The 27,232-nt window shown below is 38.2% G+C and overlaps 1 protein-coding gene across 2 annotated transcripts in view; it reads left to right on the top strand.

Moving 5' to 3' along the window:
- Positions 1-25,402, top strand: part of ZC3H12C (zinc finger CCCH-type containing 12C) — a 78,385-nt gene extending 52,983 nt beyond the window's left edge. For both annotated transcript variants that reach the window (XM_017547078.2, XM_037745208.1), the window contains exons 3-6: positions 7,284-7,423; positions 12,946-13,180; positions 16,909-17,015; positions 17,970-25,402. In XM_017547078.2, coding sequence (XP_017402567.1) covers positions 7,284-7,423; positions 12,946-13,180; positions 16,909-17,015; positions 17,970-19,366 — 1,879 coding nt within the window. In that variant the 3' untranslated portion in view covers positions 19,367-25,402. The remainder of the gene's footprint in view (positions 1-7,283; positions 7,424-12,945; positions 13,181-16,908; positions 17,016-17,969) is intronic.
- The last annotated feature ends 1,830 nt before the right edge of the window (positions 25,403-27,232 follow it).

The raw sequence follows: 27,232 nt of genomic DNA on the forward strand, positions 1-27,232 counted from the left end.
TTTCAGGCTGGAGTGCAGTGGTGCAGTCTCAGCTCACTGCAACCTCCACCTCCTGGGTTCAAGCAATTCTCCTGCCTCATCCTCCTGAGTAGCCGGGACTATAGGTTCATGCCACCATGCCTGGCTAATTTTTTGTATTTTTAGTAGAGATGGCATTTCACCATGCTAGCCAGGATGGTCTCGATCTCCTGACCTCGTGATCCTCCTGCCTCAGCCTTGCAAAGTGCTGGGATTATGGGCATGAGCCATCATGCACAGCCTCCTGGCTTCTTATAGTAGTGACCTATTGACTTTTCATTAGAGGATCTTCTCTTATTTGTTGGTAGTCCCAGAAAGGGTTTTGCTCCCCTTGTGAACAGTTCTAACTGGGAAGGTAGCACTGCAGTCTTAAGCTTCTTTGTCTTTATCTTTCTACTTTTTTTTTTTTTTTCCAAAAACTTGATTCCTATTGCCAATACCTGAGGAACTTGTCTGTCCTTACCATCACATACCTTTTCTTTTACCTATGCATGAATTCCCAGTAACAAGGCTGCCATAAAAGTAAAGAATAAGGGTCTATTCTGATCTGCCCTTAAATCCATCCTTGTTAATTTAGAAAATGCCTCAGCGAACCACTGATGAAAATCAAAGGGGACCCACCCAACAGCAGCATCGCAGCTTCTCTCAGGTCACCTCACGGTGGGTTTCTAAGCATGAGAGGAGGCAGTCTCCTCTTGTTTGAGGAGACAGTCAGCTTCCTGAGGCCAGGACACTCCCTTACAAGACAGGTTATCATTTGCCTCGATCATGCCTGTTCCATTAGTCAAGCAAAGTCAGCCAGAGCAACTCTATGGAACAGCCAGGGTGCCTCCTCACACTCAGGGCTATAGACTGGAAATGTGCCACAGAGCTCCTTGGCAAATGTTTCCAGATCTTTTCAGAGCCCTGGGAAATAACTCTTTTTAAGTTGAGTACCATCAGCTAGGGAAAAGGTCATATGCACTCCTACCATATCTGATGTACCTGGCGGTCCCAGATCACTAAAAAGGCATTTGGGTTACTGGAGCTGCAAAAGGGCAGGGCTGATTTTCTTCACATTGAGATTAAAAAATAAGTTGGTTCAATGAGAACGCATGGCCACAGGGAGGGGAACATCACACACTAGGGCCTGTCGGGGGGTTGGGGGAAGAGGAGGAAGAGCATTAGGACAAATACCTAATGCACACAGGCCTTAAAACCTAGGTGATGGGTTGGTAGGTGCAGCAAACCACTATGGCACATGTATACCTATGTAATAAACCTGCACGTTCAGCCCATGTATCCCAGAACTTTAAGTAAATTTAAAAATAAAAAAAAAAGAAAAGAAAACATAAGTTGGTTTGTATGGCACTGTAGTGTGAGTCTTATTTTGCTGTTTGGTATCCTAACTCCTTTTGCCTCCCCTCATCCAAGTTACGAAGGCAACTACTTGCCAACCTAATACCATAATTCTAGGACAGCCTCTTATCCAGGTTCTCAAAATCCTTATTCCTTCTTCTTCATCATTTCTGCCCCTCTAGCTACGTTTTGCATGTTCAGTTTAGGGAAGTTTCGAAGATGGAATCCATATTAGAATATTCTAATAAGGCTGGCGATTTTTCCCCTTCCAAGGGGAAGTTATCTCCAGATCCTGTAGCCATTGGGAATCATCCATCCATCCAGAAGGTCTTTGCCCCACTCTTCTAGGTCCTAGACACAGGCAAAGAAAGGTAACAAGAAGTGGAAAAAGCAGAAAGAGCAATAGCAGAGAGGGGTCGAGAACCTGGAGAAAGAGAAAGGAGTTTCAGTTAGTCTCTTCCTCCAGTTTTGTTAATTTGTTTCTTTGTTTGTTTTGGAGACAGGGTCTTGCTCTGTTGCCAGGCTGGAGTGCAGTGGCACGATCTTGGTTCACTGCAACCTCCGTCTCCCAGGTTCAAGCAATTCCCCTGCCTCAGCCTTCTAAGTAGCTGGGACTACAGGCGTGTGCCACCGCACCCGGCTAATTTTTTGTTTTAGTAGAGATGAGGTTTCAACATGACCAGGATGGTCTCAATCCCCTGACCTCATGATTCGCCCGCCTCAGCCTCCCAAAGTGATGGGATTACAGGCGTGAGCCACGGCACCCGGCCCTTCCTTCAGTTTCTTAATTCTTTCTTTGTGGCTGCCCACTTCGTTCCTTCTTTTCATTTCCTGAGATCCAGAGATACCAATAATCCTTTTGAGTGGGGTTTTTCTGAGAATTCCTGTAAATACATCAATTTGTCTACTTCAAATGAGCCTTCTTTTGACCACTGCAAAGCAGGATTTTTATAAGTATACTTGGCCAAATATGAGAGAATAAAATAAGCCTTTTATTTTTAAGAAAGAGACCTACCGACAACATTCTAGGCATCTCGTATTTTTCTACTGTTAAAGCCAGTGATGAATCAAATGGGACCTTTAATGAGTTACCCATTTTGCTCAATTGTAACTCACAATTTGCAGGGAGGCTTTGGAATTTTCCCTGGGAACCAAATCCCACCCAGCCAAAGTAGTCAGAGAGAGACTTTTTAGCAAATATTCAGAGTTCTTACCTAATCACCTGTGACCACAAATCCTCCAACAAATTCACCCAGCAAAAGGACTCACTTGAAGTATAACAGTCATCCTTACTGCCAAATTGTTGTGATAAAAAAGTAATCAAGGCCCAAAGAATATGCTAATTCATAAATACAGAATTAACTGATTTTGTTAATGAGCAGAAAAACCCTGCATCCATGCAGCTAGCCCGTAAGTGGCTATAGAGCTATGGTGAATGTTCTCTGTGTATATGGAATTAAAGCTACGGTCCTTTTTTAGTAAACAGTCAACAGATAGTTCATTTGCATCAGTAACTACATGGCACTTACTCTGACATCCTGTTTTTCATAATACTTTCTCTGGCTCACTCTGATTTTGTAATTCTTTATCAGTACCTCCTCCAGTTATCCCTTATATTGTATCTAGCACATAGGATGAGTCACACCCTTCAAGGTTAGATTAAGTTTGGTCTCCCAAAACCTCTCCTAGTGTGACAAGTCTCATCTGCAGGTTTGAACCACCAGGTGACTGTCTGCTCAGGCTTAAATTTTATACTATGAATGATTCTGGATCTTGCTGCCTGACCCGGACTTCCAAGACAACAGCAGCCATTCTAGGGATTTCTTGGTTAGCATTCATTTTGGAGGCTGATCAGCGGTATATTGGCTAGAAAAGTCCTGGTAACTTAGGGATCCACCCTGCTCATCCCCACTTACCTGCCTTTCCCACCTCGTGTAAAAGATAAGAACGGTAGCTTGCCCCCAAGTGCCATCTAAGGCTGGAAGGAGGATGAAAGGCAGTTACCAATTATATTGAATCTAATTTCGAGTTCCTGTGGGGTTCTACTGTACCTGGATGCAGAGCTACTGTGTTTTAGAGAAAGCACGCCTTCAACTTTATAGAAGTATTGCCAAATTGCTCTCCCAAATAGTTATGCCAATTTGCACTCCCACCTGTGATGTATGAGTTCCTACTTTCACACATTCTTGGCAACATCTGGTGTTTGCAGACTTTATTTTTACCAATCTGATGGGTGTGAAATAGTGTCTCATTTTGGCTTTAATTTGCATTTCTTTACTATTGAACATCTTTTCCTATGTTCATTGGTCATTTGGGTTTCCTCTTCTGTGAATTGATTGTTCATATATTTTGCATTAAGAAACAACTGGCTACCTCTTTTAATATATAAGTACTTTATATTCTGAGTCCTAACCTTTTGATTGGTTTTATATGTTGCAACTCTCTTCTCCAAAGCTATGACCTGTTATTTAATTATGGAGTCTTTTCTGTAAAGAACTTCTATGTGCTCTAATATATCTATTTTCCTTAATAGCATGTGTTTCTATGTCTTGTTTAAGAAGTATTTTCTTAGCCTGATGTGAATGTCTCTGAAAACTTCTTCTAAAAGTCTTATAATTTTTATATTTAAATATTTGATCTATCAACAATTCATTTTTTGTATATGGTATGAGATTGAAATGCAGTTTCATTTTTACCATAAGAATAACCAGTTGTCCTGGTACCATTTGCTAAGTAGTTCATCTTCCCCTCATTGATTTATAACGCACCTTATTGTTGGCCTTTTATTTTTCCATATTAATTTTAAGATTAGGTTCTCAAGTTTTGTGAAAAAAACCTTTGGAGAATTTCATTGGAATTGCAACATACAGAAAATTTGAAAATATTTGCCATCTTTCTTAATTCTTACTGCCCATAAAAATAGTATGTTGTTCTTTTATTTAGGTCTTCCTTTATGCCCTTTAATATAGGTTTTCAATTTTCATTTTCTCTATAAAGCTCTTGCATGTCTTTGTTTTTTCTTTTTTTAAAGATTAGGATGGCTTTTATTACATTACAAATGGGATCTTTTCAAATTAAAATTGTAAATTGGTTTTGCTACTATAGCAACACTAATTTTTTAACAAGGACATTATATCTGCAATGCAATAACATATTGTGGTAAAACCATGTATTGTATATGAGTTTCCATATGGTTTTTTTAAACATTTTTTTTCTCCTTAGTTTTGTGCAGAATTTGTATATGTCCATTAGATCAAGCTTGTAATTGATTATTCCAATCATCTGTTTCCTTATTAAATGTTTTCTGCTTCTTTGGTCAATTAGTATGATTGTGGATTTTTTTATTTCTTCTAGTAATACTGTGACCTTTTGCATTACCAATATGGAGACTGAGTTTAGAATGACTATAGCGTCCTATTAATTGTTCCCTTTTTACTATTACATAGTAACTTTTCTGCTCCTAATAATGGTTTTTACCTTAAAATATATTCTTTTTCTGGTATTCAGAGAGCTATGCCAGTTTTCTTTTGGTTCATGGTATGCCTCGCTGCAAATAACAGAAAACTTGACTACAGTTTCTTAAACGCATGGAAGATTATGTTTTTCTCAACAAGATGGAGACATTTACCTTTAACAATGAGCCACTTTTCATCCTCATTCTTGTTTTTTCCCTGTGAGTCTTTGTGGGCAGTGAGGATAAAGAAAACAAACTTTATTATCAGAATTGCATAGTACAGTATCCTGTTTTAACACCTACAGAAACTTTATCCCATAATTGTCAATGGTTTGCTGTTTGCACACATCTTACGAAAGTAAATTATTTAATTAATTAGATAGAATGTTCTATTTCTAAAGTGAGTAGATGTGACACTTATCCTTACCAAATGATATTACCAGGAAGAAATGTTTATGCAGCCCTGTCGTTAGGGCCAGAAGCAATTAAATGTTCAACTGTAGGTAAACCAGGTATCATTAGTTTACTAGCAAAGCTTAATACCATAGATTTCAGACAAGATCTGGTTCATTTAGGGTGGTGTGGCCATAGACATAATGCAATAGATTTCTTTTTTTTTTTTTTTTTTTTTTTCACTTTTTTTTTTTTTTTTTTTTTTTTTTTTTTCCACATTTTATTTCTTTATTAGGAAAAGTCAGACAGTGGCACTGTGTAGCAGGGTGCAGGAACTCCAGCCCACACTCTGGCCAACACGAATCAGCTTACACACGGGCTAACAGTTCAGGAACAGGGTAGGCAAATTTATTCCCTTTAAACAACCAGGATTCTTAACGCCCTATCAAGGTTTTCCTTCACTGTTCATCTGTGGTCAAATCCCAGATCCTGCCCACCCCAGAATACATCCATTTTTATTAAAAGGAGCATACACTGGTAACCACAGAACAGAAACCAGGTAACGCCAGGTCAGAGCAGAAGCTGCTGTCAGAGCCACAAGGTGGGCCGGCAGGCTGCCTTGAAGCAGATCGGTCCTGATTCCCCACTCACACAGGGCAATAGATTTCAAAGCATTAATGCAAAGTGAAAATGTAGTAAGGTTTTAGTTGTCTGTCTTTTTGCATCTAGGAATACTTGGTACATGTGTTCTCTCTAGAGATATCATTTTCTACAGTTTTTCAGAAGACTGATTTAAATTTCAGTATTTTCCATGAAACCTAACATCAATTTGTACCTTTTGCTGCGGCATTCACCAGGCTATCAGGTAACCCTTCTTACCTAGAAAATGACCTCAAAATTTCCCTTTCCTTATCCCATTCTCTGAAACTTCCAGTGCATCTGATTTCCTCTCTAATCATGGCCTGGACCATTAGGACAGAACTGTGGAACAATGTATTGTCTCTGTTTGTATTTGGAGCCTTCAACATCCACAAAGGAAGTTATTCTACTTCTTTTTTGTACTAAAAATGATTAGCCGTATGTTAGTTGGTTCTAGTGTTTCCCAGGGAACCCTAGAACAAAATATGCCTGATGTTTAGTTTATGCTGAAAGTTCATAAGGCATTTACCTACATTATTTCATTCAGCCCTCTTTAGTCCTAAGAAGAAAAAAAACCTCCATTATAGATAACAAATGGAGCCTTCACACTATGAAAGAACATAATTATTGCATTCAAAGCAGGGCCTTTTTCTTCAAAAACATTGGAATAAGTATTATTTTTCAATTATTAGGTTAAAGTGTACAAGCAGGACCTGGTGCTAAATACTTACTGAATGACTACACTTAGTTGTGCATTTTCTTTTTGACACTAAGGCTGCTAATCCAATTTTGAATGCCCTTTTGTCATTATTAATCCTTGTCCAACACAATATAGTTGAACAGAAACTAGGTATCTTTTCACTACGGTATACGCAAAGTGTTTCTTCTATGAGATTAAGCATTGTGAACATGTTTTTCCTTTCAGTGAGTGTGTAGTATGTTGTTTTACATTGGTCACCTAATAAAGTGTGTACGTGATTCAGTCATTGAGTATTGAAATATACACTAAGAACTCTTGAGAAAGAAAAGTTTTTAGAAACTCATAAGTATTCAGTCCTACTGATTTTATAGATTTTTTTTCTGTATGAGTTCTTGACATTTGACTGAAATTCTTCTTGATGTGGTTGAAGGGAGCCCTTTCTGTTTTCTTTATTCTGCTCAAAAACAGCTTGTGTCTTTCTGACTAGTTAACCTTTACAACTTTACCTTTGAAAACTCATTTTCTTTCTTCTCTGGAAAATAATTATTCCAATTTTTTTTCTCACAGATCTTGATTTTCAACTAGTTATCTTGATGTGTCTCTGAGCTATAAACTCCCATTTTAAATCTGGCATTTCTTTTTACTGTTGTAATTATGTAATCATTTCTGTTTACAAACTTGAATTAATTTACTTGAATTTAGATTTCATTGTGTTTTAAGTGTTCTGTAATAATCTTTCAGCCATGGAAACAAAGAATTATTTTCCTGCAGAGGAATAAAATTGGCAGTGGATTGGTTTTTGGAAAGAGGCCACAAAGATATTACAGTTTTTGTTCCTGCTTGGAGGAAAGAGCAATCCCGACCTGATGCTCTCATTACAGGTAGGCATATTCCAGGCAGTTGCTTGTTCCTCGCTTTCCTGTAATTCCCGTGCAGGTGTCTGGCACTGTCAGGTATCCTAATCCATCTCATTCATGTAAGAGGAAGTCTTGCGATATCACCCAGGAATGGGGTGCAGTGGCGCAATCTTGGCTCACTGAAGTCTCTGCCTCCTGGACTCTTGTGCCTCAGCCTGCCGATTAGCTGGGATTACAGGCATGCACCACCACACCCAGCTAATTTTTGTATTTTTAGTAGAGACAGGGTTTCACCATGTTGGCCATGCTGGTCTCAAACTCCTGACCTCAACCAATCTGCCTACCTCGGCCTCCCAAAGTGCTGGGATTATAGGCGTGAGACACCGCCCTGTCCTGTTTTTGACTTTGAAAACAATCTGATTTTGTTAATAAAACATTAATTGTTGCTACATAAGCCAGTTTTTTTTTCTTTTGTGGAAACTCTGACTTCAAATTTTTTAAAATTCTGACCTTTAGAGAGATGCCAGGAGTCACAAGACCTGAATCCAAATTCTGGCCTCACTAGCTATGAAGATTTTGAGCCACACAGTGAACCCTTCTGGACCCCAATTTTCTCATGTGCTATTATGGCATTAGACTAGGTGGCAGTCAGATTCTAATGACAACAGTTCAAAAAAGACATGTAAGACCCTAAAGTGTGCTTCAGTCCAGTCAAAAGAAACATATTTTGCATTCTTTTGTAGTTTTAAAATGTATGAGTTTCAGGCAATGATGTCTTCTGTAACTGTTAATTATTGTTGTTGAACGTTTTGCTCAATTTCAGTGATTCACAATCAACATCTAACCTTTCTTGTCCTTCTCTCCACATCCAATATTGATAAAAACTGGGGCACCTGTATAAAGAAAACTGTAAAACATTTTAAATCAAAAACAAATAAAGAGACCACCTACCATATATCCAAAGGAGATAATTAAGACTTAATTTTTGGCCGGGTGTGGTGGTTCATCCTTATAATCCCAGGACATTGGGAGGCTGAGGCAGGCAGATCACTTGAGCAAGTAGTTTGAGACCATCCTGGGCAACATGATGAAACCCTGTTTCTACCAAAAATACAAAATATTAGCCAGGTGTGGTGGCATGCACTGTGGTCCCAGCTACCTGGAAGGCTGAAGTGGGAGAATTGCTTAAGCCCAGGAGGTAGAAGTTGCAGTACGTTGAGATTGCACCACTGTGCTCCAGACTGGGTGACACAGTAAGACCCCATCTAAGAAAAAAATAAGACTTCATTTTTATGTATAATTACTACATCATTGTTAAATTAACACAAGAATGAATAGGCAAGTAATGTTGGAATCCAAAGCATGGACTCAGACCCTAGCCTGTGTATGAATGTAAAGCAGAGAGGTCTTCATTCAGTCAGTAGCACCAAATATTGGCTAACCCTTTGGAAAAAGTATACTTGTTTAGACCCTTATCTTATACCATATAATAATAAATCCCAGGTGGTTGAAAACTTAATTGTCAAAAATCAAACCATCAAAGACCACTAGAATTTTCTAAATTTAAAACTTTTAGAAGAAATCATGAAGGAAAGGAAAGATTAAATTACATCAAAAGTAAAGCTCCAGCATTTTGAGAAACTTTCTTCGAAATGATAACTGACCAGTTGCCTAAGGAAAAAAATGCAGCAAAGTAAAGAATCATGTCCTTAATATAAAAAGCTCCTACAGATTGATTTTTAAAAAAAACAAAACTTCTCTCTAGTATATAAGCAGCAAAATGCTAGGAATAGACAACTCCCAGAATACAAGCACCAAATAAGAAGGAAAAAAAGTTCAACCTCATTAGTAATTAAATAAATACAGATCTAAATAATGTTATTGTTTACCCAACAAATTAGCAGAGACAGCTGGACCCGGTGGCTCACACCTGTAGTCCCAGCACTTTGGGAGGCAAGGCGGATGGATCACTTGAGGTCAGAATTCAAGACCAGCCTGGCCAACACGGCAAAACCCCCTCTCACTAAAAACACAAAAAATTAGCTGGGCCTGGTGGCAGGCACATGTAATCCCAGCTGAGGCTGGGAGGCTGAGACACGAGAATTGCTTGAACTCAGGAGGTGGAGGTTGCAGTGAGCCGAGATGTACCACCATACTCCAGCCTGGGCAACAGAGCAAGACTCCATCTCAGAAAAAAAAAAAAAAAAAAAAATTAGCAGAAATTTAAAAACTGATAGCACTCAGTCCCCTGAAGCAGTTACTGATAGACTGAGGTGAAAATTTTTACAACCTGTCAAGAAAGTAGTTGGTCTTAAAATGTTAATACTCTTGGATCTACTAGTTCCCCTTCCAAGAATAAGTTCCAAGAAAATAAGCAGAAGTATAGACAAATATTTATGACCAAAGACATCCCATGTAATGTTATTATTTAGAATAAAAAAATAAAAGTGTTCATTCATTGGAAGAATCGTTCAATATTAGGTTGTATCAAAATCATAGGATATGCATTAGAATATTCAGTTAGAACTTTTATGTTCTTTTACATAAAAGGCAGATTTTATTATTGTGTATGTACACAGACAGGCATACATATATAGACATATATTAATAATGGAAAGAACAGAATGCACAGAAAATGATGAGAAGGAAATACACCAAACTGTTAGCAGCAGTTGCCTCTGAGTTGCAACTTTGTGAGATCTTTGTTTCTCCCTGCTTCTTAGTACTTGTCCTTACCTTTCTAATTTTCTACAGGGAACTTATAATATTTTGATAATAGGGGAAGGGGTAAAGTAAACTAAAAAAAGAAAAACAATATTTAAGCATGTAAATGACTTTAAAGCTTCTTGAACATTAAAGAAATACGAAAGCAAGAAGAGAAAATGATAGTATACTGTGTGAAGCGTGGCTAAGTTTAGTTTTAAAAATACCAGCATGCCGGTCCCTGGAACACATCAGTATGCAGATTGCTTTGTAAAATGCCAAACTAATGTCAGAGGCTTTTAGGTATTATAACCCCAGGGTAATAATTCTATTGACTAAAACCCTCAACCAAAACTAAGTAGCCCAGTACTCTTTCACTGTACCAAAAAAGACACTTGATAAAAAATATTTTTAAGTTGTCAGCATCGTAGATTCAGATCAGCACTTTTGCCAGTCTCCCATTCATTTATCAAATATTTAACAAGCACTAGCTATGTCTAAGTGCTGTGCTAAGAACTAGAAATTCAGTTAACTTACCAGTTTTATTGAACCCATTTTACTTAGGTCAGGATTATTTGTGTCATCCTAATTAGTATCCTTCCAACCTCTTTAGCAATTGAAGAAATGCAAATTAAGCAAGATGATGACTGTTAGGCCACGGAACTTAATCTACAACTCATTTTGGTGAGGCTCAAGACATGACATAGATGAGCAAACATCCTCACAATTGATAAAGTACCATAGATTACTCATGAACATAAGACAATGAATGGACTGAAAGCCTTCAGAGTATGTAGGTTTAAGTAGCTCATTTATTCATTCCACAGATGTTCATTAAAAATCTACCATGTGCCTCATGGGCTGGGTGCCGATGGATACAAAGATCAATGATACATGGCACCTGCCCTCAAAATGTTTATCAGGGAAGTAACACAAAACTATAATATGACAACTTCTATAGTTGAGAAGTAGTGACCTTTTTTTCTTTTTTTTTTTTTTTTGAGACAGAGTTCCACTCTTGTTACCCAGGCTGGAGTGCAATGGTGCGATCGCGGCTCACTGCAAACTCCGCCTCTTGGATTCAAGCGATTCTCCTGCCTCAGCCTCCCGAGTAGCTGGGACTACAGGCGCGTGCCACCATGCCCAGCTAATTTTTGTATTTTTAGTAGAGACGGGGTTTCACCATGTTGACCAGGATGGTCTCGATCTCTTGACCTCGTGATCCATCCAGCTCGGCTTCCCAAAGTGCTGGGATTATAGGTGTGAGCCACTGCGCCCGACCAGTAGTGAGCTTTTTTTAAAAAAAAATCATGACATCTGTAGGTTTGTGCCTGCACTCTGTGCCAGGATTTACAATGGTAGGAAAATGGGGGACAGAGGAGTAAAAGTAGGAGGAAAGGATGGTTGAAAAGAATTTTTATCATTGATCAACATATGAACTCCAGTACCCTTTTTTCAGTCTCAAAACAAGTCAATAGAGCTACAAAATGCTCTAAGAGTGTGCCAACCAGCTGGGCACGGTGGCTCACGCCTGTAATCCTAGCACTTTGGGAGGCTGAGGCAGGTGGATCACCTGAGGTTAGGAGTTGGAGACCAGCCTGGCCAACATGATGAAACCCCGTTTCTACTGAAAATACAAAAATTAGCCAGGTATGGTGACGGGTGCCTGTAATTGCAGGTACTCAGGAGGCTGAGGCACGAGAATCACTTCAACCCAGGAGGTGGAGGTTGCAGTGAGCTGAGATTGCACCACTGCACTCCAGACTGGGTGATAGAGCGAGACTTAGGCACCAAAAGAAAAAAAAGAGTATGCCAACCACAGACAAAATGAGCGTCCCTCTACCCGGCCTTTTCTAATCAACAGATGTTTTCTCCAGATAATCACTTCTTATCTTTTACTTAGTCTGCTCCCCACCAGAATGCTAGCATTCATTACCATGTTTCACAGAAAGGTCATGGAGCATATCATAGCCTAGCACCACTTCTGACCTCACTGCCTCCTCTCTTTTTGAACTTTCTGCATTTAAAGATATTTCCTCAGCTGGGCACGGTGGTTCATGCCTGTAATCCCAGCACTTTGGAAGGCCAAGGCAGGTGGATCATCTGAGGTCAGGAGTTCAAGACCAGCCTGGCCAACATGGTGAAACCCCATCTCTACAAAAATACAAAAATTGCATACCTGTAATCCCAGCTACTTGGGAAGCTGAGGCAGGAGAATTGCTTAAACCCAGGAGGAGAAGGTTGCAGTGAGCTGAGATCACACCATTGCACTCCTCAGCCTGGGTGACAGAGCGAGACTCCGTCAAAAAAAAAAAAAAAGAGAAAAAAAAAAGCTTTTTCCCTTTGCTGCTTTGACAATTTCTAATTCCTTTCATACTTTCCCACTAGTTAGAAGAAAATAACTACAAATACAAACAAATGCAAACAAACTTGGGAGGAAAAAATGTGTTGCTCACACCTGAACCCCACACCCCATACAGCTGCTTTGTTAGACTGGCGTTAAATAAGTAGGAATGCGGAAGAAGCTGTGTCCATAGTGGTCATGCTGATGACTCCAGCTCTTAAGCAAAAGCTTCACCTAATGACAGAATTTGACCGATCATGTTTCAATTTTACGCTGTTCATCTTTTTTCAATTATGTTTAAAGCCTTTATTATTAAAATTTCTGAAGGAAAAATACTGAGAGTTAGAAATTACGCCGTATCTACAAATTAAATCATAATCCATAATTAAAGGATTACATGTATATAGCTCATGTTATAAAATTTCACACTGTATGAAAGTTGCCGTGTGTGTTATATGTGTATTTAATTTTTGAAATCCTACCCTTATTATTCTTGCAGATCAGGAAATTTTACGTAAATTAGAGAAGGAGAAAATCCTGGTGTTCACGCCATCCCGGCGAGTCCAGGGGAGGCGAGTGGTGTGCTACGATGACAGGTTCATCGTGAAGCTGGCTTTTGAGTCGGATGGTATCATTGTGTCCAATGATAACTACAGGGATTTGGCTAATGAGAAACCAGAATGGAAGAAGTTCATAGATGAAAGATTATTAATGTATTCATTTGTCAATGACAAGTAAGTAAAACCTTTTACTTGCCAGTGATATTGCATCCGTGAAAATATAACTAACCCTGGCAGCTGCTACAGAATTCTCTTTTTGCCGCTGATGAGACCTCAAACAGGTTTCTAACAACTGATCTCCCCACAATTCCTCAGTGGGAGTCGGAAAAACTGCAGAATCATTGCTGCAGGAGGCCAGGTGTGAGTGGCAGGCCCGCCTTTCCCTGCAGAGGAAGCCTTCTAAGACTCTGTCTGAAGAACCTGAGGAAACTGGCATAGGGGGATTCTCATCTTCACCCTCAAAGGATTGCCTTAAAATCAATGTAGAGCAGTGACAGCTTACTAAATAAGCCATGCTTGGATTAACAACAGGGATACTTTGAGAAATTCATACTCAGGCGATTTCATCATTGGTGTGAACATCATAGAGTGTACTTACACAAGCATAGCTGGTAGAGCCTACTACACACCTAGGCGATGCGGTACATACAGCCTTTTGCTCCCAGGCTACCAACCTGTGTAGCATGCTACTGTACTGAATACCGTAGGCAATTGTAATACAATGGTAAGATGTGTTTGTGTATCTAAAGATATCTAAACACTGAAAAGTTATATATACCATAAAATATGGTATAAAAGATTTCTAAATGATACGTCTGTGTAGGGCACTTACCATGAATGGGGCTTGCAGGATGGGAAGTTGCTCTGAGTGGGTCAGTGAGTGAATGTAAAGGGCTGGGACATTACCATAAGCTACCATAGACTTTATAAACACTATATACTTAGGCTATACCAAATTTATCAAAAAATACTTTTTTTTTCAATAATATATTAACCTTGGCTTATAACTTTTTTACTATTAATATATAAACTTCTTAGTATTTAAAACGTTTCTCTTTTGTAATAACACTTAAAACGCATTGTACAACTGTACAAAAATATTTTCTTTATATCCTTATTCTATAAACTTTTCTATTTTTATTTTTTTCTTTCTTTTTAAACTTTTTGTTAAGAACTAAGACACGAACACATTATCCTAGGCCTACACAGGGTCAGGATCGTCAAAATCACTGTCTTCCACCTCCACATATTGTTCCCCGGAAGTCTTCTGGGGCAATGCAATGCGTGGAGCTGTCGTCTGCTACGATAACAGTGCCTCTTGAAATACTTCTGAAGGAGCTGCATGAAGCTGTTTTACAGTTAACGTTTTCTTAGACGTAGAAGGAATACACTCTAAAATAGAAACAAAAAGTATGATATAGTAACTACATAAACCAGTAACATACTTGGGTTTTTGTTTTGTTTTTGTTTTTGTTTTTCAAGATGGAGTCTTGCTCTGTTGCCCAGGCTGGAGTGCAGTGGTGCCATCTCGGCTCACTGCAGCCTCCATCTCCCAGGTTCAAGCAATTCTCATGCCTCAGCCTCCTGAGTAGCTGGAATTACAGGCATGCCCCACCACACCTGGCTAATTTTTGTTTTTTTAGTAGAGATGAGGTTTCACCATGTTGACCAGGCTGGGGTCTGCCTGCCTTGAACTCTCAAAGTGCTGGGATTACAGGCATGGGCCACCACACACCGCCAGTAACATCATTGTTTATCAAGTATTATGCACTGTCCATAATAGTACATGCTACACTTTTATACAACTAGGGGCACAGTAGCTTTGTTGTACCAGCATCAGCATGATCACAAACACATAAGTAATACATTGTGCTATTATGTTACCAGCAACTTTTTAGCTCCACCATTATATGTACAGTCCATTGTTGACCAAGATGTTATGCATTGCATGGCTGTATATGAATTTTTAAAGTTCTTATACTAATGTAAGACTCTGGTCATGATCAGAATCTAAAAGTTGATAGGCCAGGTGCGGTGGATCACATGAGGTCAGGAGTTCAAGACCAGCCTTGCCAACATGGTGAAACCCCATCTCTACTAAAAATACAAAAATTTGCCTGGTGTGGTAGTGCAGGCCTGTAATCCCAGCTATTTGGGAGGCTGAGGCAGGAGAATTGCTTGAACCCAGGAGGCACAGGTAACAATGAGCAGAGATCGTGCCACTGCACTTGAGCCTGGATGATGGAGCAAGACTCTTTCTCAAAAAAAAAAAAAAAAAGTAAAAGTTGATGAATAAACAAATGGCATCAACAATCATGTCTCATGAAAAGTAAATATATTTATAAATATGTAGAAAAAGTTCACCTCTTGCTAATCAAAAGTGCAAGCTGAATCTAAAAATATATTTCTCATTTAATTCACAAAAATAGTTTTGTATGTATGTTGTGCTATTAAAGATGCACTGATGTATTATTTGATACAGGTTCACGGAAGCCTCAAAAATGTTATGATACATCTCCTACTGGAATAGTATTCAGCTCTTCAGAGTTATTATGAAAAGAAGAATTATGCCAGGCACAGTGGCTCACGCCTATAATTCTAGCACTTTGAGAGGCTGAGGTGGATGGATCACCTGAGGTCAGGAGTTTGACACCAGCCTGGCCAACATGGTGGAACCCCATCTCTACTAAAAATACAAAAAACATTAGCCAGGTATAGTGGTGGGCGCCTGTAATCCTAGCTACTTGGGAGACTGAGGCAAGAGAATTGCATAAACCTGGGGGAGTGGAGGTTGCAGTGAGCCAAGATCATGCCACTTCACTCTAGCCTGAGCGAAACAGTGAAACTCTGTGTCAAAAGGAAATCTGTGTTTGATTAAAGCCAGGTAAAAATGATATGTGCACACTGAAAATGACTTAAATCTGACACAGCAGAGACATGGAGAGTAATTGTATTGAGATTGTGGGATTGAGTGACTTTGTCTTCTATTTTGTAACATGTAATGTTACCATATTGTTTATAATAATAAACACTGTATTTGCTAAGTGTTACTACTCAGCCATGTTTACACTTCTGTGAGTGTTCATACATTATTTCCATTATTCACATTTTATAGGTAAATACTTGAGTTTAAGTTCAAATGCTGATATAATGAGTAGCAGAATTCTTCAAGCATAACTTCATTATTCAATGTCATAAATTCTTCTCTTCTTTATTAGTCCATCCAAAATAGTAAGTTTAGTTCCTTAGCATTTTTTCTATCTCAGCTGAGAAGTGAATTCAAATAGGGGAAGAGAATAGATCGGAAATAGATATAATTGAACTTGACTATACCATGCGACTAGATAAAAATCACTTCATTTACCTAAACCTAAATTAGAAAAGTTTACGATTCTGTCAAGTGGAGCAAATAGTTCATGGGATCGTGGTTAGGATGCCATGACGTAGTGTGTCAAGTGCCTGGAACTAACCAGGGTTTGGTAAGTTCATACCTTCCCCTTGTGTTCTAGCCCCCTCCCTTCTCAGCTGCTCCGCCTCGCCCCACCTGCAGCAATCCACTTCATGAGGTCTGTGTTGATTAAACTCTCCAAAAGTGTCACTGGAATCACTTCCTAAAACCCTTACAATATCCCAAGACTGAGAGGAAGGAAGAATTAATAGGACATGCTCAACTCAAAACTTACTTGAATTAAACACAACTGCAGCTTGAAACAGTTTTAATTTTCATTAAGAAATGAGAACTTCATGTGCTGATTTTTTTTAACTCTGTAAACATTGAATCAAAACACTTGTGTTAAAATTTCAAAAAACAAATTCTTATAGTGAACAAATCTTTGTACTCTTTTCAGAAGTAAATTATCAGCCTCCTACTTAGGTGTCGTGTCTTACTATCTCCGTGACAGGTTCATGCCCCCTGATGACCCTCTTGGCAGACATGGCCCCAGTCTGGATAATTTTCTGAGGAAGAAACCTATTGTTCCTGAACACAAAAAGCAGCCTTGTCCATATGGTAACTTTCTTTATGAATATTAAGTATATGCCTTTAGAACACAACATTTTGTTAAACTTTTGTTAATAAAAATAAACACTTAAAATTTTGGATGGCATAATATGTGGTTCTTTGGATTCCAATTAAATTTCAGAAAATGTCTTAGCCATGAAAAATAATTATTTTTACCTGTTTGGATTCAATATAAATGCATTTCCTTATATATTGGCTCAAAAAAACGCTGTTAATTCTACATGAAGTCAGTTTTTAAGTGAAGAAAAATTTGGGAGTTTTTTAAATCTAGAAACCAAATGAGCATGGTTCTATCGCCTACAGTAGTACACTATGCTCTTCAAAACAGAATTTTCTCCCTAATTATAAAGTTCTACTAGAAGAGAAGGGGCAGTTAGCAGTTGAGGACACAGAGGTATTAGCCAAAAGTTCTGGAGGTGGCCGGGCGCAGTGGCTCACGCCTGTAATCCAAACAGTTTGGAATGCCATGGTGGCGGGATCACATAAGGCCAGGAGTTGAGACCAACCTGATTAACATGGTGAAACCTGGTCTCTACTAAAAATACATAAAAATTCACTGGGCGTGGTGGCGCATGCCTATAATCCCAGCTTCTCAGGTGGCTGAAGCACAAGAATTGCTTGAATTTGGGTGGCAGAGGTTGCAGTGAGCTGAGATCACACCACTGCACTCCACCTGGGTGACAGGGCAAGATGCTGTCTCCAGAAAAAAAAAAAAAGTATGGAGGTGATTATTACTCATTCGGCCAACTTCCTACTGCTCTTGATAGTAAGAAAGTGAGAAGACTGAGAAGTGACATTTCTCAGGAGTAAAGAAGAGGGTAACACTCAGCACAACTCCCAGTTCTGTCTTTGTCTCTTCTGCAAGTTAGAAACATAGGGCCAAACTGAGTTTTCAGGATCTGATGGTATGTTCCTTTGCCTAATTAATTTTACTCTTCTTAGGAAAGAAGTGTACCTATGGACACAAGTGCAAATATTACCATCCCGAAAGGGGCAGTCAGCCGCAGCGGTCAGTGGCTGATGAACTCCGTGCCATGTCCAGAAATACGGCAGCCAAAACTGCAAATGAAGGGGGACTGGTGAAAAGCAACAGTGTTCCTTGTAGCACCAAGGCTGATAGCACTTCTGATGTCAAACGAGGTGCTCCAAAGAGGCAATCAGATCCAAGCATAAGGACTCAAGTCTACCAAGACCTAGAAGAAAAGCTTCCCACCAAAAACAAATTGGAAACAAGGTCCGTACCTTCCTTAGTTAGCATCCCAGCTACTTCTACTGCAAAACCCCAAAGCACTACATCTTTAAGCAATGGCCTTCCATCTGGAGTTCATTTCCCACCTCAGGATCAAAGACCACAGGGACAATATCCTCCAATGATAATGGCAACCAAAAATCATGGAACGCCAATGCCTTATGAACAGTATCCAAAATGTGACTCGCCTGTTGACATTGGATATTATTCCATGCTGAATGCATACTCAAATCTGAGTCTCTCAGGCCCACGAAGCCCTGAAAGGCGTTTCTCCTTAGACACAGATTATAGAATAAGTTCTGTAGCTTCTGACTGCAGCAGTGAAGGGAGCATGAGCTGTGGGAGCAGTGACTCCTATGTGGGGTACAATGACCGGTCCTATGTCAGCTCCCCCGACCCACAGCTAGAGGATAATCTGAAGTGTCAACACATGCACCCTCACAGCCGCCTTAATTCTCAGCCCTTCCTGCAGAATTTCCACGACCCCTTAACCAGAGTGCAAAGTTACAGTCACGAAGAACCAAAGTTCCATCACAAGCCTCCTCTTCCGCACTTGGCTCTGCACCTGCAGCACCCCGCTGTGGGCGCCCGGTCCAGCTGTCCTGGCGACTACCCCTCTCCTCCAAGTTCAGCACACTCTAAGGCACCACACCTAGGGAGGTCCTTGGTGGCCACGAGAATAGACAGCATCTCTGACTCTCGACTTTATGACAGTTCTCCTTCAAGACAAAGAAAGCCTTATTCCCGCCAGGAAGGCCTGGGAAGCTGGGAGAGGCCAGGTTATGGGATCGATGCCTATGGGTACCGGCAGACTTACTCCTTGCCCGATAACTCCACGCAGCCGTGTTATGAGCAGTTCACCTTCCAGAGCCTCCCTGAGCAGCAGGATCCAGCCTGGCGGATCCCGTACTGTGGAATGCCGCAAGATCCCCCCAGGTATCAAGACAACCGAGAAAAGATTTATATCAATTTGTGCAACATCTTCCCACCTGACCTTGTGAGAATTGTCATGAAAAGGAATCCCCACATGACAGATGCCCAGCAGCTCGCTGCAGCCATTTTAGTGGAGAAATCCCAGCTGGGTTATTGAAAGATGATGCATCTTTGTGGTGTTTAGTAGTTTTTTGTTCAGCTCAAATGCTGAGGGAGGTTTGCTACAATAGCACATGTGATCTCCTTCTCAGCAAGGAGGTTATATAGTATCCATTTATGTGAAATACTGTATCATGGAATCTGTATGTATAGCCCCACATGGTGGAAGTATCACGGGATTGCTTTACATTTAAACTTTTTTTTAACATTTCCTTTTTAAAGCTATATCCTTGGCTGGAAATTTTTCCAGTTTGATTTAATAGATGTATCTGTGATCTTTGATATTAATCTTTGGTGCATCAGGGGTTTATATGCAGCACTTTTTATCCTTGTTTTGTGTTTTATTAACTTGGTGTTTGCCTATCAATTGCAAGCAATTACAATACCTTCAGAATGTGGGACATTTGACAAGACCTAGCAAACTATTTTTTCAAGCCAAGCTTAATTAGACTCTTTTACAGCTTTTTAAGTTATTTTTATTTGGGGAAAGTGGGCTTCTTTGTGCTATAATCATTATTTATAGAAACAAAGATATACTACAGCACTGACTTTATATTTTAAACAAAATGTAAGTTACCAGTTTTATGTTGAAATGGGTAACAGTATATATATATTAGAATGATTTACAATATGGCACTTTTCATTGTGTTATTTTTGTTTGGATTTTTTTCTGTTAAGAAATTAGTTAATTTAATATGGTCGATTTAAAAGAAAGCAGATGCAATCAATGGAAAAAATGTTTCCATTTTTTTTTTTTAAAAGGCAAAAGCCGTAACTGTTACAGGTTAGAGCTTCGTTATCCAGCTACAACGTGCTTCTACACAGTAGAAATGGAATTGATTTCCTAGATTTCCATTAACTTGTATTTTTAATATGTCTGTCTTTTTTGTTTTGGGGCACAACAATACTGGATAAAATAACCCTTTCACAGCACTTGCCTGTTTTTAATGAATCTAATTATTCACAATGCAACTTTTATATTTAACATGCTCTTTAGCTTTCCTGCTATTTATCAAGGCTGGCCTGAGGTGGTTTTGTGTTGAGGATATGCAACGTTTCTTGATACTGCACTATAGAAATGGTAATGGAGGAGTTGTAAATGGTAATTTAAAATTTTTGTAAGATATTGTATATTTTCCATTTTCCTGAAGGTAGTTTTCTTGGGGGGCCTGTTATATTATTAAGGCCAGATTCTTGCCACATATAGTGTAGTTTTAGATACAGACTAAAGTCTGTTCTAGTATTAGTAAGGGATATTTCTGGTTTCAAAGTCATGGGTTTTGCTAGCGGTGAATACATTTCTGTGGATTAGAAGATAGATTTTGCAGTCAGTAGCAGACAGTTGTGTGATTGATATCACTTGACTGTTGCCTCCAGATTTTGAATTGTACTTCGTGTAAGAGACGAGTTCAGATCTTTCTCTGTAGTCTGCCTAGATGCCCTGGTTATTGTGATTATTCTACATGATACAGTTTGAAGTAAAGCCCTGAAAAACCAGAAAGTACCTTTTACTGTTGATACAAATTGTATCTTTTTAACTATAAGAACTATTTTGATTTGTAGATCTAGTTAAAACACAAGTATGTAACTATGATTAGACTTTTGGGCAACATTTTATCCCTTATTTAAATACAAATTTTTAAAGTAAAAATTGAGGTCTAGAATAGGTTAGAAAATAAAAATAACAATTTAGATAAATAAAAGTGTCTGTTTTAGTTTTATATAATATATTAAAACACATTAAATAAATTTATTGGCATTTTCTTTCTCCTAAAACTTACCTAGTGTGAGCTTAAAATAAAGGTAAAATGCTGCCTGAAAATAATGTCCAAGCACCTTTGACTAGGATAACATTTTCACTACTTGTGCGACACTGTGTGTTGCATGAAGTAGGATTTGGGTATACAGTAAATGCTTCTAAAAGGCATTGTGCATATTGACATATCCAATAATCTGAACCGTGTTCAGCAAACTTAATTCAGGAAAGTGGTATTCTACACAATTATTACTGTTGTGTTTGAAATGAGTGGCACTCATCTGTACCCAGAAATAATATGGGTGAGGCCACACAACCCATTCTGAGTGGTGTCTGTCTGAGAGCAACCCTACTCACATGTGAAATTGTTCTCCTTGATTTGGTTAGTCACTGTAAAGCAAGTTTAAATGTAGAGGCTAACTCAGTGCCAAAAATAGGATAATAAATGTGTAATATATTTTATTTTATTCATATTCTAAGACTTTTTTTAGTATGAAATCACTTTTAAATTATACATTTGTTTTGTTTCCATTTTCTACATTTTAGCATTTTCATTATTTGAACATCTGCCAAATTTTACTACATGTATTTCAATGAGATCTTAGGTGAGATATGTGTGACACTTTGAATTTGACCTTCTTGTGTTATTAGTTGACTATTTGTCATTGCCTCATGGATTTTAAATCGTGGGAAAACAGTGTGGCCAGCTGTCACCTATACTGAAGTGAATAGCTCTGAACTACCCACACTAAATCCTTCAGTGTAATTAGTTATGAGTTTAAAAATAGCAGTTTTCTTATGTGAAGAGGACAATTTGTCCCCTTTTTTTGAAGCACCAGTGTTGCTTTCAGAGCTGTAGAATGAGATAATTGGCAGACTTTAAGTACAGCAAATTCTTACTTATCTACAGCAATAAGTAAAAGGAGGTCACCATTAAATTCAATCCATCGCTGATCCCAAGCCTTCATTTTAGCCAAAACTTTCTCTCTAACCAAATCTTTTACCAGACTTGATAATAAATAACCAGAGAGGTGTGTTAATAAGTGAAATTGCCAGACATGGTCAACTGATGAGAAAAAAAGGATTCAGATTGGAGTATTTTGCCCCTGAATAATTGACAGTTGACTGTACTTTTACACAGTAATTAACCAGTCTGTTGTCTCTGTGTCTTAGTCCAGAGGGAATAGTACCCAACTGGCCAAATACTGGCCCTTAGTATTTCCTCCTTTCTTGCATGTGATACAGACGTTTTCAGTCTTGTTTTTATGATTGCTCTATATATCCTGATAAGAGTTTGTCATTGACCTACACATTTGGAAGAAATGCCCACCAGGATAAGATATTTGATACTGGTGGAAACTTGAACTTCATGTTTTTATGAGAATTCATTTATGAGAATATGTAATATAACTGAAGAGTATTTTATATATATCTATATACACAAATATGTATTTGTTATGTGGTATTAAAAACAGGGGTTGGGGGGAGTGCTTCTGATGACTAACTTTTCTCTAATTAAACTATGTTTCTTTGAGTTGTGGACGACCAAGTCAGGGGTCTGGACGGCCAATGATAAGATTTAGAACCACTTGGATGGAAAGCAATTCTTCACTGGTTTTATTCTTGGTATTTTAAAAGAATTATTTTGATAATTGTAATAGAATGTGTACTTTTGAAATACACAAAAAGTTTAAAGTAGTATTGATTATACAAATAATTATTTAACATGTCTTTTATGGATGTATCTATATGTATATAGACAGTAATATATTTATAAAACAAATATACTTTGCTTATGTTATAGCTGTTTGTGGCAGGTGGGAGGATGGCTCTGTGTACAGTGTGTGTGTGTGTGTGTGTGTGTGTGTTTTGAAAACTCTCAAGCTATTTTCCCTCTGATTTACAATGATATTTACTTAGTATATTTGGTTTTCATTATTCTTTTTGCTATCCAACTTCCTTATTCAAAATAAGATATACCATTTTCTGACCATTCTGTTGGTATATGGTGCATCCATTTTATGATCATCTAACTTCTGGAGAATTTCCAAGTGACCTGAAATCAAACAGGTTCTGGCTGAACATATGCTTATATTCCAAATATATTAAAGATGGTAATTCAGCTAACATGTTAAGCTTCCAAGGTATATACACCAACAAATAAAATGAGGTATTAAAAAGAGATGGATTATATACATGCATTAGAATAAGAGAAAACAGTGTTAATGAAAGTAAAGAAACATATACTGTCTTAGCCCCCTAGGGAAGGGGTGACTTTTTCTGTGAAGGATCAGATAGTAAATAATTCAGGAATCATATGGTCTTAAAATACCATCTTAAAAACTACTCACCTCTGCCTTTATAGCATAAGAACAGCCACAGATAATATGTAAACGAATGAGTGTGGCTGTGTTCCAATAAAACTTTATTTACAGAAACAGGAAGCAGGGCAGATTTGGCCTTTGGGCCATAGTTTGCTGATCCCAAGCAGCAAATCCTAGTATATGTTAATAAAAGAAATCATAATTGCCTTTCAGTTGATATTAAAAGAAAATCTGACGTCCTTCAAAGGAGAATTGTGAGACACTCAAAGAATCTTAATTCATTTGAGTTTTTTTAACCTGTTTACACCCATTATTTAAGATATTTCATGTGTTTAACTGCAAAAAAAGCATGCTGTTAAAATGTTTTAATATGTATTGAATTTTTTTCATGAAGCTTTCATTTCTATTGATAAATAGGAATCCCTTACCAATCTTTTGTTTTTTAATAGCCTCATGGACCAAAAAAAATCTGTCACAGCATTTAATTAGCCACAAATACATTTTGGCTGCATTTACCAGTTACATTTTTCTGTTGGTTTTGGCTTCTAATAAATGACATATCTGCCATTCTTTAAAAACGGTTTTAAAAAAGATAAATATATTGTAATTTCACATGCTATAGCTTTATTCTGTATGATTAAAAATTGTGACTAGTGTAATTGTAGCTATAATGTGAGTGGCATGTTTCAATGTAACTCTTTATAAGAAATAAAATGTATCTCTGCTTTGCCTGTCCAGATCTTTAATGTAGGTTTTTCACATGCCTTGGGACTGTCCTTGGTGAATGATATTCTTCATATGATCATGTGTAATTCGAATTGATTGGAAGTACACGCTGCTGAGCATGTTGATTCACAGTGCTTTATACCTGGTGTTGCATCAGTAACATCCTTTTAGTCTGAACATCATTATCCACTTAAATAGTTGAACTTTCTTTTAAAATTGGAATGCAACTCTAGGTTTTAACAACGTTTATTGTTTAAGTGGTGGCTTTGTTTTTCCTTAGTAGTTTCTGTTAACTTGCTTGTCACTCCTGTTAACTGTTATGGATTAGAAGTGGCTTTTCCTCTAAGATCCTATTTAGATTTAAAGAAAATTTAAGGTTTTTGCCATTTGGCGGTAGAAAGTGTGCATGTTTTAACTTCGTTTTTTAAAATCCGTAACGTTTTACTTCTTGAACGATGTACCAAATTTGCCAGTTTTCTGTCCAAGTATTTCAGATGAATAACAAGATGTTGTCCGTTAACACTTTCGCCATCTTTCTTAAAGCAGCTTATGTTCCAAGGGAAAAAGGCATTGAAAAGCAATGGTTTGTTTTTGTGAAGAATATGCTTTTGAATTTCTTCAGCTTTTTTGAAATTATACATTTCTTACCTTATGTGAAATATTCACAAACATGCAAACTTCTGCAGAGACAAAGCATTTCATTGCGAGTGTACCAAGTTATTGATTTTATCTTTTGCTTTTAGGGTTTTTTCTCCCAAACCAGAGTCAGATGCTGCTAGTAGAATTTTTTATTTGATCCTGTGATCTTTTCTTATAGGAAAAGTAAGGCAAAGGATGTTTAGTGTAACCATCTGATAAACTAATGTGATTGTATTTATCCTCTGTTCTGTGTATTTCTGTAATGGACTCTTTACAATTCCCAAAGCAGTATTTTAGACCTACTGGAAATCTGTATCAAAACAGCTATGCGATTCTGCCACTGAGAAAAAAATTTAAAATTAATTTTTCTTATGGTGGTTTGTTTTTCTTTCATGAAGACATTGATCTCATATGGCAGCGTAGATGCTAAATAAAAGCATCATACTTCTGTAGTTTGCCTGCATTCAGTGGTTAACATTATGAGCATTGTGTAAGATAAACGTGTGGTCAGTATCATCAATGTAAATGTTAGAGCCATAATTAATTCCTATGAAAATTGAAATTAAATGTCAAAGACAACTAGACATCACTTAAGGCATGATGAGAGTGTTTTTTTTGTTTTGTTTTGTTTTGTTTTGTTTTTTCCTGAACCCGTCATTATGGTGTTGGTTCCTGGTGGTTTTGAGGTATCATCTGGTGTCTGCCTAAGAGTGTTGTTGGTAGGGACCTGGAGTTTGGATGCTAGATGACACGGACATCCTCTTTTCTGATTATGAGGGCTGCCAATTGATTAAAAATGTATTGAAGAGGCCGGGTGCAACGGCTCATGCCTGCAATCCCAGCACTTTGGGAGGTTGAGGCGGGCGATTCACTTGAAGTCAAAAGTTCGGGACCAGCCTGGCCAACATGGTGAAACCCTGTCTCTACTAAAAATACAAAAAAAAAATTAGCTGGTCATTGTAGCGCACGCCTATAATCCCAGCTACTCAGGAGGCTGAGGCAGGAGAATTGCTTAAACCCCAGAGACAAAGTTTACAGTGAGCCAAGATCACGCCACTGCACTCTAGCCTGGGTGGCAGAGCGAGATTCCATCTCAAAAAATGTATCTAAAAGACTCATATTGGTGCAGTGGTATTTACTAGAATGCACCCTAACTTTGAGCACAGATGTCCATGACACCCTGACAGGCAGTGGGGCACAGAAAACGAGCATCCACACATTCCCCTTCAAGGAGTTCACCTTCCTGTAGCTGGCCTGGAATGTACAGGGCCACGTAGCCAACAGGAATAAGGATTTTGTTTGTAAATATAGATTGAACAGATTTGAATGAATAGAAATGGAAATTTTTATCTCTTTAATAGTTGAGGCTGGAAAACTTAGATCGCTGTGGGGAAATGTTCTGCTTCTGTGAAATTTCTGCACAGATTGGGAGAGAATGCAGACAGCTGTCAGGTACTCCAGGGCTGTGTTTGAATCTCAGTCCTGCACGTATTACTATGGTAACTATATATATATATATATATATATATATATATATATGACACACAATCTGTAGAATTTGGGCAAATTCTCTTTTAGAGTCTTTTTCATACGCAGTTGTGAAATGATGAGAATGCCCACCTCACAGGCTTATTGTCATTAGCTAGATGGTGGTGATGACAGTGGGCGTGAGGATGACTCAAGGACAGAAACAAACAAATACAATGTCACATCCACTCTGTTCTTGCTGAAGTAAAACAGCAATCTTCACTGTATCCCAACTATTCTAGAGAGCAGTATCTCCCGGACCCAATTGTCCTAATGATTTTCTATCAATGAAATACTCTGTTTCTGATGCAGTCACCGTATTGAAATGTTCTCATGATCATGATTTAACATTGGTACGATCTATGTCATTGCATGAGAAGCCACTATTTCAGAGAGCAGGTTCTCCTCCTACATTGCTTTTTGGACCTTTGCTTTTCATATTTTTCCCTAAAATTGCTTTTGCGTTAAATTCTCCCCCCCCCACACACACACACTTGATTACTTTAAGCTGTGTAACTGCAATCTTAGGGATTTAGACCATTTATTTTGGCTCTACTAGCAGAGGTGATCACTGATGTTTCATTGTTGGCAGAGGAGTCAGCATATTCAAAATAAGCATTAGGTGTGAGAGCTCCCCAGGTACTTCCATAGGCTGAGGGAGAATCCAGGAGAATATGCTATCAGGCTCCAGTGTTACCCAGGATAAGGACTTTATTTATTCTCCACCTAGTATCATTGGGTTAATACACATTGATTAATGAGGTAGCATGTGAGGAGGGGAGTTTGGTAAAAAGCAACTATAATAGTGAATTTCTTCAAAACAAAACACCTGCATGCAGTTGGGCCTCTCATTAGTTAAACATCCTTATTTCTTTTTTTTTTTTTTTTTTTT

The sequence above is a fragment of the Cebus imitator genome, unplaced genomic scaffold (assembly GCF_001604975.1).
Source record: "Cebus imitator isolate Cc_AM_T3 unplaced genomic scaffold, Cebus_imitator-1.0 Scaffold194, whole genome shotgun sequence".
Lineage (NCBI taxonomy): Eukaryota > Metazoa > Chordata > Mammalia > Primates > Cebidae > Cebus > Cebus imitator.